This window comes from Petromyzon marinus, chromosome 8 (genome assembly GCF_048934315.1).
Source record: "Petromyzon marinus isolate PM22_M1 ecotype Great Lakes invasive population chromosome 8, UKy_Petmar_22M1.pri1.0, whole genome shotgun sequence".
In the NCBI taxonomy this organism is placed as follows: domain Eukaryota; kingdom Metazoa; phylum Chordata; class Hyperoartia; order Petromyzontiformes; family Petromyzontidae; genus Petromyzon; species Petromyzon marinus.
In genome coordinates this window covers 15,423,298-15,442,434 of record NC_133674.1, presented here as the reverse complement: position 1 = coordinate 15,442,434, position 19,137 = coordinate 15,423,298, and the positions used below count along the sequence as shown (strand labels likewise).

At 42.5% G+C, this 19,137-nt stretch overlaps 1 protein-coding gene across 1 annotated transcript in view; it reads left to right on the top strand.

Annotated features, from left to right (window-relative positions):
• The first annotated feature begins 463 nt into the window (after positions 1 to 463).
• Positions 464 to 19,137, top strand: part of LOC116940275 (guanylate cyclase 2G-like) — a 35,582-nt gene continuing 16,908 nt past the window's right edge. Inside the window, exons 1-13 of the mRNA XM_032949852.2 lie at positions 464 to 778; positions 3,385 to 3,799; positions 4,805 to 4,914; positions 7,473 to 7,655; positions 9,322 to 9,466; positions 11,002 to 11,137; positions 11,514 to 11,617; positions 12,478 to 12,641; positions 13,678 to 13,824; positions 14,782 to 14,865; positions 15,422 to 15,526; positions 17,879 to 17,950; positions 18,538 to 18,700. Of these exons, the coding sequence (XP_032805743.2) occupies positions 464 to 778; positions 3,385 to 3,799; positions 4,805 to 4,914; positions 7,473 to 7,655; positions 9,322 to 9,466; positions 11,002 to 11,137; positions 11,514 to 11,617; positions 12,478 to 12,641; positions 13,678 to 13,824; positions 14,782 to 14,865; positions 15,422 to 15,526; positions 17,879 to 17,950; positions 18,538 to 18,700 (2,143 nt within the window). The remainder of the gene's footprint in view (positions 779 to 3,384; positions 3,800 to 4,804; positions 4,915 to 7,472; positions 7,656 to 9,321; positions 9,467 to 11,001; positions 11,138 to 11,513; positions 11,618 to 12,477; positions 12,642 to 13,677; positions 13,825 to 14,781; positions 14,866 to 15,421; positions 15,527 to 17,878; positions 17,951 to 18,537; positions 18,701 to 19,137) is intronic.

Sequence of the window (19,137 nt, the reverse complement as noted above, 5' to 3'; positions counted from 1 at the left end):
TCATGACCAAGGTTGCTCTCTCGCGTGCACGGACATTTTTCCCTTCCATTTTTATAAGCACTGCTTCGAAGTAACACTGCTAAATAAGCAGAATTCATCTTGCCACTAAAGTAACTTTATGATGGCGAATTCCAAAGCGAAATAACCTGTATTGCTTTTTTTAAAGGACATCATAACATTCTGAAGGCCAACGCCATCGATTCGATGTACACTTTACCTGCAATTGGAATTTGTGCAAGAAAAACAGATTTTTGGCCCTCATTGCCGCAAATGCTCCAGACGTGCGGAGAGAAAACGCCGACAAGATCGCTGCCGTTAACCTGTTAAGACACGACTAATTGCAACTGGTTAAATGGCATTTTGTGTGCTAGGCTAGCTTGTGAGAGATCGCGCAAGGACATCACAAGGCGCTAAAAGACTTCTTCTGTTCAAGAGGTTTGGCAGCACAGGCTCACCGCTAACAATGGCGACACTAGCGAGGATCCTGACGCTGATCCTGATGGGTGCGCTGGGCACCGTGGCCGAGCGCTTTCTAATTGGTCTGCAGGCCCCCCAGGCTCTCTCGAACCCATTCAGCGTGATGCGACTCGGGGCAGCCTTGCAGATCGCGTTCGATTCCCTCAACTCGAACCCCACCTTCATGCCCAACCACACGTTCGCATTCACGTACGCCGACTGCGCGTGCGACGCCAAGGTGTCCCTCGACTCCTTTGTGACGCAGGTGCGAGAAAAGGGCATCATCGCACTCCTGGGACCGGTGTGTGCCGAGGCGTCCGAGGTGAGCTTTTTCATTCGTGTCCCCATACTCATGCCATCGTACTGCCCGCTGTGCAACTGACCGAGAGAAAGCGGGAGTAACATGGTTGAGGAATGCCATTTGTGTGCGTGTTAAAAATTATTTCGCACCGTACGTAGCCAGTCTTGCTAACCGGAGGTGCGGGGAAGGACAAGAAAAAAAAATAAACACACAAAAGCAGTTGTAAAGAAATGAGTTTTTAATCTAGATTCAAAAGTGTTTAGCGCCAGTGGCTTCCTATTAGTTATAATTATCGGAAGGAAGAGCGTTCCAGGTGGCCGCAAAAGCGCACCTGCAATTATTTAACCAGGAAAGCCTGCTTCTCAAAATTCACTTTCTTAAGATTCCGTACTGGGAGGATTGGCCAATTTTATTTTAAAATAGCAGAGTTTTGCATATGGAAGAAACCTAGAGTACTGGGGTTTAATATACGAAAAATTACGAGGGGATAACACTGAAAAATTAAAACAAGGGTTCACAAAACCACTTACTTATTTGATATTTCCTGGCTGCCTTGCAGCTCAGTGGGTACACTGTATGGGTTTCTCAAATCCGTCTGGGGTTCCATCAACTCTTGCCTACAAGGGTTGGATTGCATCTACTCGATACGTTTTTAATAATAATAAAAAAAAAACTCCATATGTACTTTACTCGAATACTGAAATGGAGCAAACAGAATATTATAAAGGAAGTGCAATTTGATGTTCAGAAAGAACAATCTGAGTATCGCAGACAAATCTAACGGAGTGAATAGAAATTGCATTTACAGGTGAATTACCAGAACAAGAGAGTTAACGCGGTTTGCATCAGTAGAGTACAACTGCACATGTGCAAGCATGACAGGTAGCATAATCATTTCTTAGATTGTTATCGCCATGAGTGCTTAAACTGCTTATGATACATTTGGTGACATGTTTTCCTCCTAAGTGATATAATTTGTGGATTGCAAACCATTAAGTTTTCATGCTCACATTGCTAACTATGATGTTTTGAATGAATGCGAGCAGTGCTGTGTTCTCTGATTTATCATCTCATTATTTTCCTATAAATTTTACAATGTTCTGAGTCTTCTTTGGTTCTTTCGGTAAAGTCACGTAGAATGTGTTATTTTATTTTATCAATTTATTATTTTATTCTCATTCTACGTGACTTTACCGAAAGAACCAAAGAAGATGAATCCTTGCAGTCACGAAAGCTTTAAATCTAAATTTAATGTTCTGAGTGTTTAGCATCTGCATCTTTTTCTATATATCTCTCTCTTCTTCCTCAACGTGTATTTGTGATTTCAGATAATTCGTTTTCTGATTTTGTTTTACCTCTCCCCCAACTTTAAATGAAATATCCATGACGATGCTCGTTATTTCATTATTTAAAGTGGTGACATCCATTTAATAATTTTCCTCCTCGAGGCATTTGAAGTTGTTGCTTTTAGTTAGTCTAAAATTGCCCACCTCCTGACCTAGATTTTTCATCCTAACTATCTGTACTTTGCCAATAATTATCTTTGCTCTCTCTCTTTGGCTATTATTAAAATGTAATTCCCCTGCGATTGCTTCCTGTGTTAAATTTCTCAAGGACAGATTCCTTTTTTCATGATCTGGGATTTGTCCTTGAGATTCAAGTCTCCTTTCTAATTTCACCATTTGGGCACCTCCACTTCCACATCCGAGACTCCAGTTTGAAAATATATTCATTGTATCCATGTCTCTGATGGCTAAAAACTCTCGCGTTCCTCCCCTCAATACAAAATGTACAATTTCTCCACCTCGGTACCAATGTAATTTTTTTACTTAGAACTTTCATGACTTCAGGAATTCATATTCTATGGTTCTTTCGGTAAAGTCAGGTAGATAGAAAAAATAATAACAATCAAATAATTAAAATAAAAATGAAAATAAAGTGAATAATTTAAAAAAATATCACGACGTTTCGATCGCAACACAAGCGGTCGTCATCAGGAACTTTATTATTATTATATTGTTATTATTTTTTCTATCTACGGGACTTTACCGAAAAAAACATAGAATACCAATGTAATTGGCTAAATTTTAATCAAATTCTAAAAGCTTTAATTCTTCAGATATAAGGCCTTCATCCAACAGTGGATCGATTATGGCTGACGATGTTGATGACTGACCACTTTCCCAAGGCAGAATCATCTATTAAAACATAAAAAAAACTATTTTATATAATTTCTACACAATTTTGCATAAATAACTATTTAGCATAATTCACATTTGTGTATTTTTATTGGATAGGTTATAAATTTAATAAATTATGATTTTATACAGCACTCTTCATGTAAGGCATCTCAGGGTTCTTAAAATAAAACTCTGTCATAAGAACCCTTGGCCAATTAATCCAGGTTGAGGATAAGCTAATGCAATTTTTTAAAATGTAACTTTAAATCATTATTTAAACTGTGCCAACATTATTGCTGTGACTTGATACAGAGTTCCAAAGGCAGAGAGCATAACCAACGAAAGGTCCTCGCCCCTCCTGATTTTTTATTTTTATTTTGAGGATTTACCAATAGGTCATCATTCACTGATCTCAAGGTGCGACTGGGAGCATAACAGGGCGCTTAGCTTTCTTTGGATGAACTGCTGCAATTTTTATGTTCACACCATCGCTCTGCGCATGGTCTCCTTCAGGTGACTGGCCTCCTGGCCGCTCAGTGGAACGTGCCCATGCTGGGCTTCGTGGGCCACACCCAGCGCATGGACAGCTCCGCCGTGTACGACACGTACGTCCGCATCATGTCACCGCTGCAGCGCATGGGCCAGATGCTGGAGGCCACCATGCGCCACTTTGGGTGGACGCGTGCCGCGATGCTGGGCGGCACGGCTCAGAACAGCACGTGGGCCAACATCGACGAGCTGTGGGCGAGCGTGGAGCGGGAGTTGGCTCGCTCCGTCACCATCACGGCGCGCATCAAGTACGACACGTCCGACAAAGTCCTTCACCGACAGAACCTGCTGGATATTTCCACAAAAGCCAGGAGTGAGTAAGAGAGTGCGTCACCGGTCACTTGTGTGTGTGTGTTTTTTTTTCCAGTAGAACGAACTGAACGTCTTTGTGGGTTAAATGAATACTCTGATTGGTATTGGCAAAATGAGAAGCAGAAACATGTCAGAAAAACGATAGTAGATCATTTTAAATGTACATTAATAAAACCCACATTAAATATCTATATATATTAATCTTTATAATAGTTTTGTAATTTGCAACCAAATATAGAGTACAGTAATTGTAATCTAATGACGATTGATATAATTCACAAAATTGCATGCATTCGTTAAAGTAATAATGGAGTCAATGTCTCATTTCCTGCGTTTCCTCACCCACTCAATTTTAATTATAATTATCAATCTCTTACTAATTTCGACCATGTGCAGGTTTTAGCAATCATGTCGACTGATTAAAAAAAACGAATAATTTGAAGACAAAGTAATCTTTAGTCTCCCAGTGCTGTGTCGGTCTTGAGGGTTGGTTGACCATGCTTCATTGTGCTGGTCAGTGAGGGGCTGGTGAAGGTGGATGGCCCAGGAAGCTTCAGAGATCACTCACCAACTCACGTTAGCCGTAGCCGGAATTCGAACTCAGCTTGCTGGGCTTAGTAACGTTGCCAATATTTGAGATGAACAAAAATAAACAGAATGTATCATGGCAAGTAGAATACCTCACAAGAACGTCTTGAGTGGTGAATAAAAACTGGAAAAACTAGGACAAGTGGTAAACCTAGAGCTCAGCGTGACCATCAGATGAAAGTGCATTTCAGGTTTAGGAGAAAAAAAAACACACAATACCCGGGCCGACAAATTGAATTGACGTGATGCACTCATATTTAAAATTCAGAAGCGCTTTACGCATGTCAATGAGTCACATGTGACACCAACACTCTGCAGCATTAAAACAATTCCTACTGGGCAGTTGAACCAGGAGAGTATTTTAAATCCCAGTTGCCCACGTGGCTGATTGGGAGGCCTGCTATTTCACGCATTGCAGTTGTGATCCTGATATGCGGATCGGAAGAGGCTCGAGAGGTCCTTCTGGAGGCCCAGTCTCTGGGACTTGCCACGGGAAAGTTCATCTTCCTGGTTGTGCAGCAATTTGAGGTGAGTGGACACTTGAGAGCAGCTTACATCGGTTCGGTACATATGTGACAATGCTGTGCACTTTGTTTTCATAATAACCAAATCGCCCTTAATGTGCCAAACATCATCATAACTTAGCAGCTAGGCATGGGGGACTGTCTGAGAAAAACCAGGTATGGTTGGCTTTGGCTGTGAGATGGTCAGGGGATGGTATTACAGCGTGGATTCTTGAATCTGTGTGGCGCTTTGAAGTGTTTGCGCTATTTTCTCCCACACGAAGCCAAACATCCACGAATGAAATTAGCAAAACATGTCATAATTCCTGGTTAAAAAAGGGGTATTAAAATACTTTAGAGAATTTTACTAAAGCATGACTGTAGTCATTCTCTGTATGAGGGATGCAAATACACTTGGCACCCTCAGTAATGGTGCTCAGCAAATGTATGCTGCATTACAATGTAACGATCAATCACCAACTGCCTTCAATATGGTTACAAACACATTTATAACCCCCCCTTCCCCGTACATACTAAGTAATCACAACACTTAAAAACAACACTCAAGTAGTGGTCTCATCCATTTACCTCTCAAAACAAGTACGAAAAGCAACTCAATGCACTCGTCAATTATACTGCCAGAGAGGCCGACACGTATCATGATAATGGCCCTTCTTCATAGGGAAGATATCATCTTGGCCAATGCCTGACACGTCACCTTTGAGATATATTTACCTTGATGTAAAGCTTTCGTGACTGCAGGAATTCATATTCTTGGGTCTTTCGGTAAAGCCACGTGGAAAGAACAAATAATAAAAAAACAATAAAAAAATTCTTATTTTTATAAAAAATCATTTCGTATTTTTATTATTTGATCTATCTACGTGGCTTTACCGAAAGACCCAAGAATATATATTGACCTCATTAAGGCAGTGCTTTTTGTTGAGTATTTTGCGTTTTCATCCGCCTATCAGAAAGCTACAGCTGTCGGTGGGAGTCTGCTTCTTGGTAGCCTCGGCTCAACGAAGCCTGTCACGATGCCAGCACACACACACAAAAAACCACGTCTATCTTCACATCTGCCGTGGGGAGTCACCCATGGGCCGGCCAGTGAAATTTACACTCCGGGCTACATCTGTGCCTTAATCGAGTTAAACTTCCACCAAAACGCAGGAATGTCTAGCGAGCGCACGTCAAAAGGTCACACTCTTCATAATGGCAGCTCAATCATTGTGCGCGCCAGAGCGGTGGACCCACATTTCGGAGCAATATTTTGCTGGGGCTTTAATCAAGCCTGCTCACGTAAGCGTTTCTGAAACATGTTGTTCCTGGCGCATTGCCTTTTTAGCCAGTTGCCTGCTGCGTGTACTCTCTTCGAACGTTTGTTCAATCCCGGTCTCCCCTGCCAACCTTGGCGGACCGCCTGCTCACGGGCTCACGTTACATCAGCTGCGTCGTAAACGTAGGACCCCGGTTGTCGGACGCGGACTCAAGGTTGTTGCGAGCGAAAGTGCCGCGATGTTCGAGGCGACGTTTACGCGCCCCCCTTTATTTACGTCTTCCAGATTTCCAGATTAAAAACAACGACGACGAATGAAGTGGGAACGCCACTCGCGAAGTGCGAGTTCGCTCGCCGAATGAAATGTTGCCAACGTCTGTCTCCCATCGATGTAAAATCGTTTAATTAAAGTCAGCGGTGAGTGATCCGGACACACAGGTTCGCTGTGGCGTGCCGGAGCCCAATTAGGCCGTTCACAAACGCGAGCATTTGCATCCACTTTCATTACCCTGACCCGCGAGTTCAACGTTAATTTGAAACAATTCGTTACGCGCAATCTATAAAACTATAAACCTTATTTATTCCACCAGGTAAGGTCTACTGAGGTCTAAATAGCTCTTTGTCAGAAGCAACCTGGCCACAAATGATTGATCAACAAAAGTGCCTTACCATGTGGACATTTATTTGCAGCCAAATACTCTTAACGCACGTTCATTCTAAATGTGGAGGGGAAAATCCACGCGACCACGGAGAGAGACACTGCTAACTACAAATATACAGCAGTCGTCAGGGTTGGAATCGAACCAGTGCCGGATGAAGCGGGGCCTGTAGCAGCATATGTTAAAAAGGGGCCCTAAATAAACAAAACATAAATATAAAAATACAATTTTTTTACTTGCATAGCAAAGTAATTTTATTTTTTAATTTGCTATACAGCCAGATAATACGACAAATCGCTAACCTTAAAAACCCAGTTGTTCATAGAAGTTTAGGGCAGTATAGTACTATAGTAATAGAGCTAGTGCAGAATCACTGAACCGGAATTGATAGCTTGAAAGCATTTAGCGCGGGGCCCTCGAAAGTGCGGGGCCCGTAGCACGTGTAGCTACTTTTGCTACTAGGATAGTCCGGCACTGGATCGAACCCACGACCGCCTGTATACCAGGCGAGGTAGTTATAATCTCGCCACCGCGTTGCCCACCGCAGGCCCCTCTGTACCACCGCAGTGGCTTTAATCCATGACTACAAACCAATGCCATACCCCCCCCCCCCATATCCCCCCCCCTCCCAAACACCCCTTGCAGGATAGCTTCTGGAAGTCGGTGGCAGCCGAGCGGCTGGACACACAGACTCTGCAGGCGCTGGAGCCCGTGATGCTCTTCACGATCAAGGCGTACGGCTCATCCGACTACGAGCTCTTCCTGCAGGAAGTGCGGCGCCGTCTCCTCGGCCCGCCCTTTTACAGCAACCTGTCGAGCGACAAGGAGGTCTGCCTGTACCCACGGGGCTAAAGTGTTGGGAGAAGGGATGGGGAGGGTTGTGGGGACACTGTGGAGAAGGATGAGGAGTGAATGAGGTCTGCCTTCACCTACGGGGCTGAAGTGTTGGGAGAAGGGATGGGGAAGGTTGTGGGGACATTGTGAAGAAGGATGAGGAGTGAATGAATTTGTTGCGTGAAAAGGGCACGCATTGTCTACCAACGTATTATGTATCTCTATTGAATTAGGCAATCAGGCAATGTTGTAATGATGGCCATGATGTAATTGACTGCACCTTGACACTCGGACCCTCTGATACATTCTATGTAGCCTTTAGGGAAATTTACCCTCTGTAGATGTCTTAAAATTAATTGACTTCCAATGCATTTATCAATGAGGTCTTTTTTATATGTCTTTACTTTTTCCGAGTTGTTTTCCTGTGCAGCACAAATGTCATGTTATGACGTAGAGAATCCAATCAGAAATCGCACAGCAGCGCAACCCCATGTATCCAAGAACAGTTGTGTAACAGATTGTTATAGAACATCTGAAAACCCTTCAAGCACACTTACACACACACTGTGCTATGAGATTGGTGTTTGTTACGTGACAATGAATCAAATACTTTTAACATTCCAAGGTACAATTTAGCTATAGATTGAGTGAATATTATATTTTGATATTTCTTGGTGCAGCCATTAGTGACCAGCTGACACCCATCAATTCAGTAGACTTGAGAATCCAGTTTAAATATGGATGGCTGCTCATATTTGAACCCAGGATCTCAGTGTGCTGAACGTCTTTCGCACCGTATGTAGCCAACCTTACTAATTGGAGGTGCCATCAATGGAGGTGACAGGGAACTGACTTCTGAGCCAGCTGGCCACCTGATGTTGGGCATCGTTTTTAATCCTAATTACATGTTTAAGTTTGTACATTTTAATGTTATATTGTGTCCCTGATTTATATGGTGAATTGTATAATTCGTTTTATATAATTCGTCATTTTAAATTGTAATAATTTGCATAAAATTGTCCCCGGAAAACTCAAGGAAACATAATGTATGATGGGTGTTCACAAAAATAATGTTTTTGAAAAATACACCTCCAAAACATAACTGTTGAGTGCACACTATAATTGCTTCCAATTTACCATAGTGTGACCATTGATAGATGAATCGGTATCTGATTTGACTCTGGCAACACCATAAGAATGTGGAATTTTCACCACTACTGGACATCTGTGAAAATGAACTTCATAGCTCATCGGATTCCTCCAGTACATATTATTATTCTGATTCTAATACAGACGGGCACTGCAACGACACTCCACTTTTCCTCGAGCCTTAACAAGACCCTTGACTTAAAGCTTTCGTGACTGCAGTAATTCATATTCTTTGGGTCTTTCGGTAAAGTCACGTAGATAGAAGAATAAAATAATAAAAATAAAGTGAATTTAAAAAAAATACCACGACGTTTCTATCGCCAACACAAGCAATCGTCATCAGGAGAAAAAAGGGGGAAAAAGCTGCTGAGGCCGGCTGTTTTAAAGATTTGAAATGGGTGTAGTCCAAGGGTAATAAAAAAGACGTTGCCGTTTCCTTTGAGGTGCGCGTCTAACGCGGACGACGACGCTGCTGCTGCTGTTGCTGCTGCTGCTGCTGCTACCACCGCAGGTGAGCCCTTACGCTGCGTACCTGCACGACGCAGCCATCCTGTACGCCATGGCCGTGCGCGAGCTGCTGAGGCATGGCGGCAACCCCCGCGACGGGCGGGCGATTGTCAGGACCATCAAGGGCTCCACCAAGGTCAAGTTCTATGGTGAGCTTCGTGTGACCTCCCATACTAGCCTCGCCGTAATGTATGTATGTATGCATGCTGAATTTCTTTTGAGCGCCGTACGTAGCCACCCGCGCTAATCGGAGGTGCGGGGGAAGGACAACAAACTAAACACAAAAAGCAGTTCTTAATAAATTAGTTTTGAATTTAATATCGGAAGGAGCGTTCCAGAAGGCCGCAAAAGCGCATCTGAAGGCACATGATGCACTCATGGCCAGTGTTGCCAACTTAATGATCTTTTCGATAGATCTTGCGGATTTTTTCTCTTCCCCTGGCAATGTAATTTTTGCAAAGGGCCTAATGACGAATCTAGCAACTTTCTGGGATGAGGGCATTAAGCAAATTTGCGAGCGATTGCAGGTGTATATTGAAGATCCTGTATCTATTTACTATGTCTAATAGTAGGTAAATGGTATCGTGATATTTTCGATTAATTTAGAAGGTCTAACTAGCAACATCTAGTGGATTTTTGAGGTTCCTTTTTGGCGAGATGTATCTGAACGGAGTTGGCAACACTGCTTGTGGCTGTAATTAAGATTGCAAATTCTACTTCCCATGACATTCTGGTTTCTATATATACTGTATATACACACCGAAGCCATTAGCAGCACATCTATAAGACGTGATGATATCTGTTCTTTACTACAATTGTGAATGAAACTGTCTACCAAGAGGGACCTCGAAAGGCACCTGAAACCTTGTTAGGCGTTGCACTCCACCATCCTGTCACTTGTTCCATCTGATGCCTTGTCCACCAGGGAGCGCACCCCTTGCTGCAAGTAGAATGGTGACACCTTTCTTTGTCAGGGGGATACATTTTTGTCGAGGTCAAAGGTCAACGATTGTACGTAGCTCTTAATCAATACCATACGTCCTTGGGTCCTTTCAGTCAGAATGGGCTCTCAGTTGACTATGTTTGATAACAAATTGCTCGTTCTGTGACGGAAAAATGAAATTTGTATGGAGATATAGCGTTATATAAATATGTTCAGAGATATGTATTTTTTCCTTGATATGCTTGGGTTGCAGCAGCAATGCTTCCAATCATAGTGTCAAGAATTCAAACCCCTATGGGCCCGTTTTGATCCAGCCTCATCATCTCACTGGGGTTCATAACATTATGAACCACCCAGTGAACACCACTTAGTGACAGCTCAACTGTAGCAGTTGGTGGACTAACCCCCACCATAAGAACATGGAATTCTCACTTCTGGCTCACGACTGCCAATGAATGTGCAGTAGCAGCAGCAGCACTAGGGTTACCACCTCCGAGGTAGAACAAAAGCTTGGACATGCCATGTGAGGAGGACGGAGAAGTGAGAACTGTGTGTAACTGAAATGAAGCATAATCTTTGATGTCTGTTCTTCTGGGAAGACTTACATGTTTCCCAGGACAGCTGCCACAAAGAGAGGGCCATCTTTGGAAACGCAGGACAGGTGGCAACACAAAGCAGCACCCAAGGGTCATTTACACGTCGGGACACTGAATACAGTACTGCACATAATTCTGTCTTCAGGTGTGTCGGGACAGGTAAACATTGATGTTAACGGAGAGCGCTTCCTAGATTACGCTGTGTTCAACCTGCAGAAGAAGGGCAACAGCAGTCAGTTCCTGCCCGTAATGGTGTTCGACACCTTCCAGGGAAGTATCAGGTACGATATTTTCAAGTTTTGCTTGCCTCCTTTCAAAAAGTATTTGTCACGAGGGTCAACTCGCAAATGTTGGAATTAGTTTTTTTGTGTGTGTGAACTGCCGTTTAAAGTGTTTAGAAATCACGTCGGCGCATTGTTCACGTTTGTGAATGATCTGAGCTGACGGAGGGGCCTATGCTTTTGAATCAATCACAAGTGGAGAGCCCACTGTTGATTTTACCTAATTGGAAAAAAATTACACTTGAATTTGGCATGCATTCCAAATATATACAATGCCTGCAAATGGCCCGACCAATTTAGGAGAGCCAAAGTCACACTCTTGTACCCCAGACGTGTTTTTTGCTGTACTGTGTAACCAAAACTTGCCGTTGCTCAGCTTTACCCCAGAATACCAGAAGATGGTATGGCCAGAGGGAGGGCCTCCGAATGACATGCCGATATGTGGTTTCCTTGGAGAACTCTGCCAGGAGATTCCGTATAGTAAGTCACCGATTTTATGTCACTCTCATCCATGGGTGCCGCCACCATATTACAAGTGAGGGGGGGCTAACAGCTTGGGGGGGGGGTCAGGGGGTGGGCAGAGACGTGAATCGATTAGAGGGCGATGATTGGCAGGTGGGGTTGTGTTAAAGTTAATTAGAAATAAGACACTGCAGCTAAGAACATCGAGGATAAGACAATAATCAGTTTTATTTAACATGCGAAGGACTTTGGTTTAAATCCCTACCTTGGAAGAGAATTTTGCCACAGCATAGCTCCAGTCAACAAAACACATTTTTTACCCAAGTCAGCGATATTATACTGCGTTTTTATTACATATGCCATGAATTACATTGTTATCAGTAAATATCTCGTTATTTTCTTTGGTTCTTTCGGTAAAGTCACGTAAAATGATAATAAAATAATAAATTGATGAAATAAAATAACACAATAATAATATTATTATAAAATAATGATAATAAAATAATAAATTGATGAAATAAAATAACACAATAATAATATTATTATAAAATAATAATATTATTGTGTTATTTTATTTGATCAATTTATTATTTTATTCTCATTCTACGTGACTTTACCGAAAGAACCAAAGAAGATGAATCCTTGCAGTCACGAAAGCTTTAAATCGGAATTTATCTAGTTATTGTTCATTGTTTATCGTGGTCTTTGCGATGGAGCAGTGGCCCAGTGGTTAGCATACTCAGCTATGAAACTGGGCTCAATAGACTGACAAAAATAATAATAAAAAAAAACACAACCCCTTTTTGCTTGGATTTTGAACGTTGTTAACTCTAGTTGACCTCACGATCCTTCCTCCCTGCCTGCGTTGGACGAGCCAGACTTGGCGCTAGTGCTGGTCGGCACCATCTCCTCTGTGGTCATCGTGGGCTCCGTTGTCTACATACTGTACCTCATAGTGCAGAGACACCTCTTGCAAGGCGGCAAGGATTTCATGTGGTGGAAAATTAACATCGAGGAGATCGTCATGGTCAGCACAAGCAAGGTACGGTGTATTATTATTATTAGTTGTATTAATGGTCATGATTTGCGTTGGATACAGCGCCCTATACGTCAGGGCATCTCAGAGCGCTTTACTTCTCATCTCGACGAATTTAAAAGGGGTTTTCAAGTGTCAGCTGCCCCTGTGGGCGCAAGGTGACACAGCCTCTGGACTGCAAACTGCCAGTAAAGGTGGGGGGAGGGGGGCGACGATTGATCCGTGTAATCCCAAAGGAGGAGTTTGCGGGTCAATTTTCGAATGTGGCAAAGTTGGACCACAACGCCGGCATGCCGACGGCCTACTTTTACGAACGATGTTACGTCCACTGTGAAGCAGACGGTGCTTATTTTTACGATTAATGACACCTGCGAAATTAACCAGGGCGGCAGCTTGATTCGAACCGCGAACCTCTGCAACAAGTGGCCAACGTGCTACCTCTGGGCCGCGTCACCCCACCAAGCACACAACAGTGGTCAGTTGCATAGAACTTAAGTGAAAATGTTACTTGGATTCCTGTTCCAATAGGAAGCGGTTTATGCACTGGCCTAAGGTACTTAACGAATAATCACTGTCATATTTGTGCTGCCATCTCAAAAGACTATTGCCAAGGTTAATTCGTCGAAGAGGAACATATAAGCTGTAGACAGGGTGCTAAATTCAATTGCATGCAAATTCAAAATAAAGTGTTAAATAGTAATAATACGACAGGATTAGTCATTTGTCCGTGGTTTATAAACATGAAAAATGCAGACATGAATCCTTGTAACAAAAAGGTTTCAGTTTTGTTGCCAGAAAAAAGGGGAAAACCCCTATTATTACATTTTGGTACTGGCAAAGGAGGTTTAATGATGGAAAATGTGATTTGGATGAATATATATAGTATTATCATTCCATTTTCACAGTATATCAATAGTTTGATTTTACACCAACACATGCCATGACCGCGTGCAAAAGGTAACACATTAGCGTTCAGATGTTTGCGCATAGCAAGAGAGCGCTACACTTTTGCACGGGCTTTCACACACGTGTCCTGCTTCAGCAAGGGAATGCGGCATCCTGCTCACTGCAAACTCCGGTGGAAAATGGAAGCTACAAGTCAGGAGAGCAACTCTCAAGCAACCAGAGCAATGCTCACCATGGAGTGCTCGGCAGGGAGAAGATGTTCACGCCTCTCGGCATCTACCAGGCCAGTGAAGCTCAAAGTCGTCCCGCATCGCCAATTCAAACTAAACTATTAAAGTTTTTTTTTATATATATATACCAGGTAAGACCCACTGAGCTATATAGCTTTTTTAATGTAAGCGACCTGGCCACTTATGATGATAGCGCAACGAAGTGGCTAATCACGTGGACGTGTATATCAGCCAAATACTCTAAATGCATGATTCTTAATGTGGAGGGAAAAACCGGAAGTCCCAGAGGAAAATCCACACGACCATGGGGAGAGAGACATGCAAACTCCAAATATACAGGCATCAGGGTCAGGATCGAACCCCCGACCTCCTGTACACCAGGCAAGGTAGTTAACATCTCGCCACCCTGGCACCCCTAAGACTGGGCTTTGCTCTGTTTCGTCCCCTCATTATGATTGAAATATAATATCTGCCGAGGATCGGTTCTGCATTTCAGTGAACGTATTTGTATTGCCCATCCCGATGCCTGCTCACATTCCTGTAATCTTAGCATTGATTGCATGAACTGGTCTCCACAAATACTTTAAGCGTAAGCGTGAGTTTCACAATATGGTCATTGTTTGAACGAGCTGGCATCAGCATTCACATTACAACACCCAGTGGGTTACTTTGTATTCTTTATACAGTAATCAGAATTTATTTACATCTAATAAACATTTGCATGGTGTTAAAAGTGCCACCCTATCCTCAAATGTATACTCAATTTAAATAACTAAACTCTACATATTTTTTGTTATCACTAACACTGCTGAATTACTTTAAGTCACAAGATAGTTTTATCCGTTACAGACAAGCAGTGTCACTGATAACCTAAATGTTTTACTACTTTCTACATACGGGGGCACGCACTCAGTGGGAAATCCGACACAATCTGTAGAATCTGTTATTAGCTGACCTACGTCGCCGATGAATAGCAGGTTAATATAATGACAATCACGTGCGGTGTTCAGGGAAACCAAGTCGCTCTCAAGTTTCTGCAGAGAACCCGACCTCCTGACCTCAAGAGCAAGACCTTGCTGAAGGAGCTGCAGATGGTATCCTTTTTTTGTTAACATGGGACCGAATACACCCTGACATTGTTGCTACCTTGCAGACACACGATACGGACAGCGTTGAACCACGATGTCGTGAGATGTGAGAACTTTACACATTCCCGCTGTCAAAGCAAAATCGCTGACCTTGGGGCACTCAAGCCCAGGCAACAAAAATAAGACTCTCAACCTTCTCTTCCTGGAAAAGTTATTTGATGTAAAAAAAAATACTCCATGGCAGGCGAAACAAAGGCTTTCTTTTTTTTGTTACAAATTGTTAAATGTATGACTGCATCACCATAGCGCTTAATCTGACGATATTTCGCAACACTTGACGGTCAGCAACAATTTGTTGAGAAGTGACATTCTTTGCAAATTCTCGTTGAGATTTTTTAAAAAATAAAGAGCTCAAAGACTAAAAAACTTTGAAGAGCTTTGGCTTAATACCGAGCTAAACACACACTCGCCAATGTGATTTGACTTTTTTTGTTGCTTTGAAGAACAAGTGTTTGACATCTTGAAAAGAAGGCCCCGTTCTCCATAACTCCTGTTTTAACAGCTCCGGGAACTTCGTCATGAGAACCTGGTGGTGTTTTTTGGCGTTTGCGTGGAGATGCCCAACATTTGTATCGTGACGCAATACTGTCGCAAGGGAAGCCTCAAGGTAATTACCGCTCCATTGTCCCATCACTCCTTCTCGTCTGTTTCCCTCGTAATCTGGAACGACCTTCCCCCTGCCATCAGTGCTGTTAACTCCCTGCTTCTGTTCAAATCCAAACGCAATACTCCCCCCCCCCCGCCCCTCAATCTATGTTTTACTGCTTTCTCTCTGTTAAATATGCTATTGTTATTGTCCAGCGTCTTGACGTGTGGTCGTGTTTAGATGCTAATGTCTATCAGGCCACATTTTAGCATCGGTTGTATTCCGCTTTATGAACAGCTCTGTCTTGAGCGAACGCAACTGCGCTATTGCACAAGAGTCTAATTTTTAATGCATTGCTCCTTACGACTCTAATCTTCAATAACACTTAGGCGCTGTGCATGAAAAATACACATCATCTCTCCAACAATATTTAATGCTCCATAATAGAGGGGTTTTTTTGGGGGGGGGGGGGGGTTAAATCGCATAAATATAAATGTGTCATTAAACCTACCACCACCCGACAGAGGCAATTAGTAAGGTTTGTCACGTATACAAAACATGATAATTAGTTACTAGTTCAGCACACTTACTTCGGGTGGTGATGGGTTTAACGACATATTTATATTCTTGGTTCTTTCGGTAAAGTCACGTAGAAGGGAAACAATAAAATAATACAAATATAAAACTATACAATGCTCACGACGTTTCGACTGCAACACAAGCAATCATCATCAGGTGTGAAAACCACAGCAAGAAAATTTGAAAAAAGTGGCGTTTTTTTAACGTTAGCACCACGGAGAGCGATTTGGCAGTTATTCAGATGGACGAGTCCATCTATATTCTTGGTTCTTTCGGTAAAGTCACGTAGAAGGGAAACAATAAAATAATAAAAATATAAAACTATACAATGCTCACGACGTTTCGACTGCAACACAAGCAATCATCATCAGGTGTGAAAACCACAGCAAGAAAATTTGAAAAAAGTGGCGTTTTTTAACGTTAGCACCACGGAGAGCGATTTGGCAGTTATTCAGATGGACGAGTCCATCTATATTCTTGGTTCTTTCGGTAAAGTCACGTAGAAGGGAAACAATAAAATTATAAAAATCTAAAACAATAAAATTCTCACGACGTTTCGACTGTAACACAAGCAATCATCATCAGGTGTGAAAACCACAGCAAGAACATTTGAAAAAAGTGGCGGTTATTTTTAACGTTAGCACATTTATATTTCCGCGAGCTAACCCAAAACAACCCTATATTATGGATATGGGTCGTGAAAGCCCGACTACGTGTTAAACATTTAATGTTGAAAAGCAGAAACACAACCAAGCTTGCATTGGCAAACTTTGCAGAGGTGTTAAATCAAATAATGTGCTGTAAATTACTAAGGGTGTAAACAATAGGAGAGCGAGGGCATGATGGAATAAACTCATAGCACCATGCTCGCCCTCTGGTGGCAACTTACGTTCATTGTCGCCTGCTCTCATGAGCTGCCCATAACGAAATCTGGACATTTTACGTTTTCCGAAGTATAGGGTTATGCCGATGTCTTGTGACCCCTAATTAATTATCTGAGACTTAATAAAAAAATTAAAGCAAGGTTTATTTAAAACAGAAATTAATATACAAAATAAAAAAATGTTTCGGGTCAATTCATTGGGGTGGGGGGCAGGTCACGATACCTCTGGACCACCCTGTATGGTTTTCGAGCAACACACCATCTGTTTACTTGTTTAACTATTGAGAGGAATTATCGTGAATCATATCCCTGACGCCATCCTGCCACCAGTCGTGGCTCGGTTAGCGTGCTGCCGTAAACATCTCACGCCACACGCCGTGCGTGCGTGTGTGGTCTCTTACAAAAAGGAGGCATTAGCACTTATTTGAGGCTTGTAAAACAAGCTATCGTTTAACCGGGGAGAATGTTACCTTGTTTTACAAGCTTTTAGGCTCGCTGATTCATAGATACAAGAGCAGTTCTGTGAGAAAACAGGGCAGGCCGCAAACTTCAAAAGGAGCAAAAAACGTTTAAAATGTTGGCGTACGCATTTGGGAATTACTTAAGAAGTAATTTCTACTCACGTGTTGCTCGATGGCTCAAGTTAATGCAGAAAAGCAAAGACGTAATTAATAAGTTACTTTGACAAAGAGCGAGGGTTGCCACCTGTCCCGGGTTTGGCAGGAATTGAATTTGTGCTGAGATCTGGTGCTATTATCTTGAACGATATTGTAATGTACTGCACAGTTTTTGACAGACTTAGGTTGAAACATTTGTTTGGGTTTGTTTTAGAAAGGGTGGCAACCATTAATGCAGAAATCCAGATATCCAAAAACAGTGTTGATAATTGTTGACAATGCCCCTGTGTTCAGGATGTGCTGAAGACTTCTGATTTTGAGCTGGACTTGATGTTCAAGACCTCCTTTGCTTATGACATTGTGAACGTAAGAAGTATGAGTGCGGAAACGTATTTTTTCCAGATGTCATTCCTCATACATGCATTTGAATACAGACTCAAGGATGAGGCTTCAGATAACGGTGCGGTGTATTCTTCGTTCGTAGCAAAACGATTGCTGCTGTGCTCACACACCACCGATTTCCCTTTGTTAAATAGCCAGAAAACATAACTAAATGGGAGCAATCGTGCTACAGATCGAATAAAGTCAAAACTAAAACCCAAACTTCCTCTCATTTTTAATTATTGTCACATCAACGTCGTCTGCGTACATTGCGAAGTTCAATTAACTGCTGAAGATCCTACATCACAGTTATTCCATTTGAGCGTGTATAATTAGTGTCAGAGCTACGTAATCAATAACACGCGAAAGTAATTCCCTTGATTATAATTATTGCAACATGCAACGTAATTATTGTAACATGGAGGGCAATTGATTCGCATGTAAAAACAGTTAATGTCTTACATTCGGCTTACATAGGTTGAAGCAAATCACATGGCAACGATGACTTTGACTCATCCCTCAAGCTTGTGTGTGCGTGTGTGTGCGGTGCGTACCTGCCAATTTTCTCTCAGGGCATGATATTCCTGCACAAGAGTCCCATAAAATCTCACGGGAACCTCAAGCCGTCCACCTGCCTGCTGGACAGCCGCCTGCAAATCAAGCTCACCGGCTTCGGTATCTGGGAATTCCGCCACGGGAAGAAGGGGAAGATCATGGACGTCAACAATCAAGATAGTGAGAGTTACTGTCCCTTTGTCTTACAAAGCTCCGCTGTCGCGTGTCCACACGGCAGTGTAAATGGGTGACACCGCGGTTAGTCAATCGGCAGCTGGAATGCCGTGCTGTCAGTACCGGATTATCCTTGTAGCAAAAGTAGCAAATGCTACGGGCCCCTCACTTTCAAGGGCCCCGCGCAAAATGCTTTCAAGCTATAAATTCCGGTTCAGTGATTCTGCACTTGCTCTATTACTATAGTACTATACCGCCTTCACCTTTTATGAACGACTGGGTGTTTAAGGTTAGCGATTTGTCGCATTATCTGGCTGTATAGCAAATAAAAAAAAAACAATTACTCTACTATACAAGTTAAACATATGTTTTGATTTAAAGCTTTCGTGACTGCAGGGATTCGTATTCTTGGTTCTTTCGGTAAAGTCACGTAGAAGAGAAAC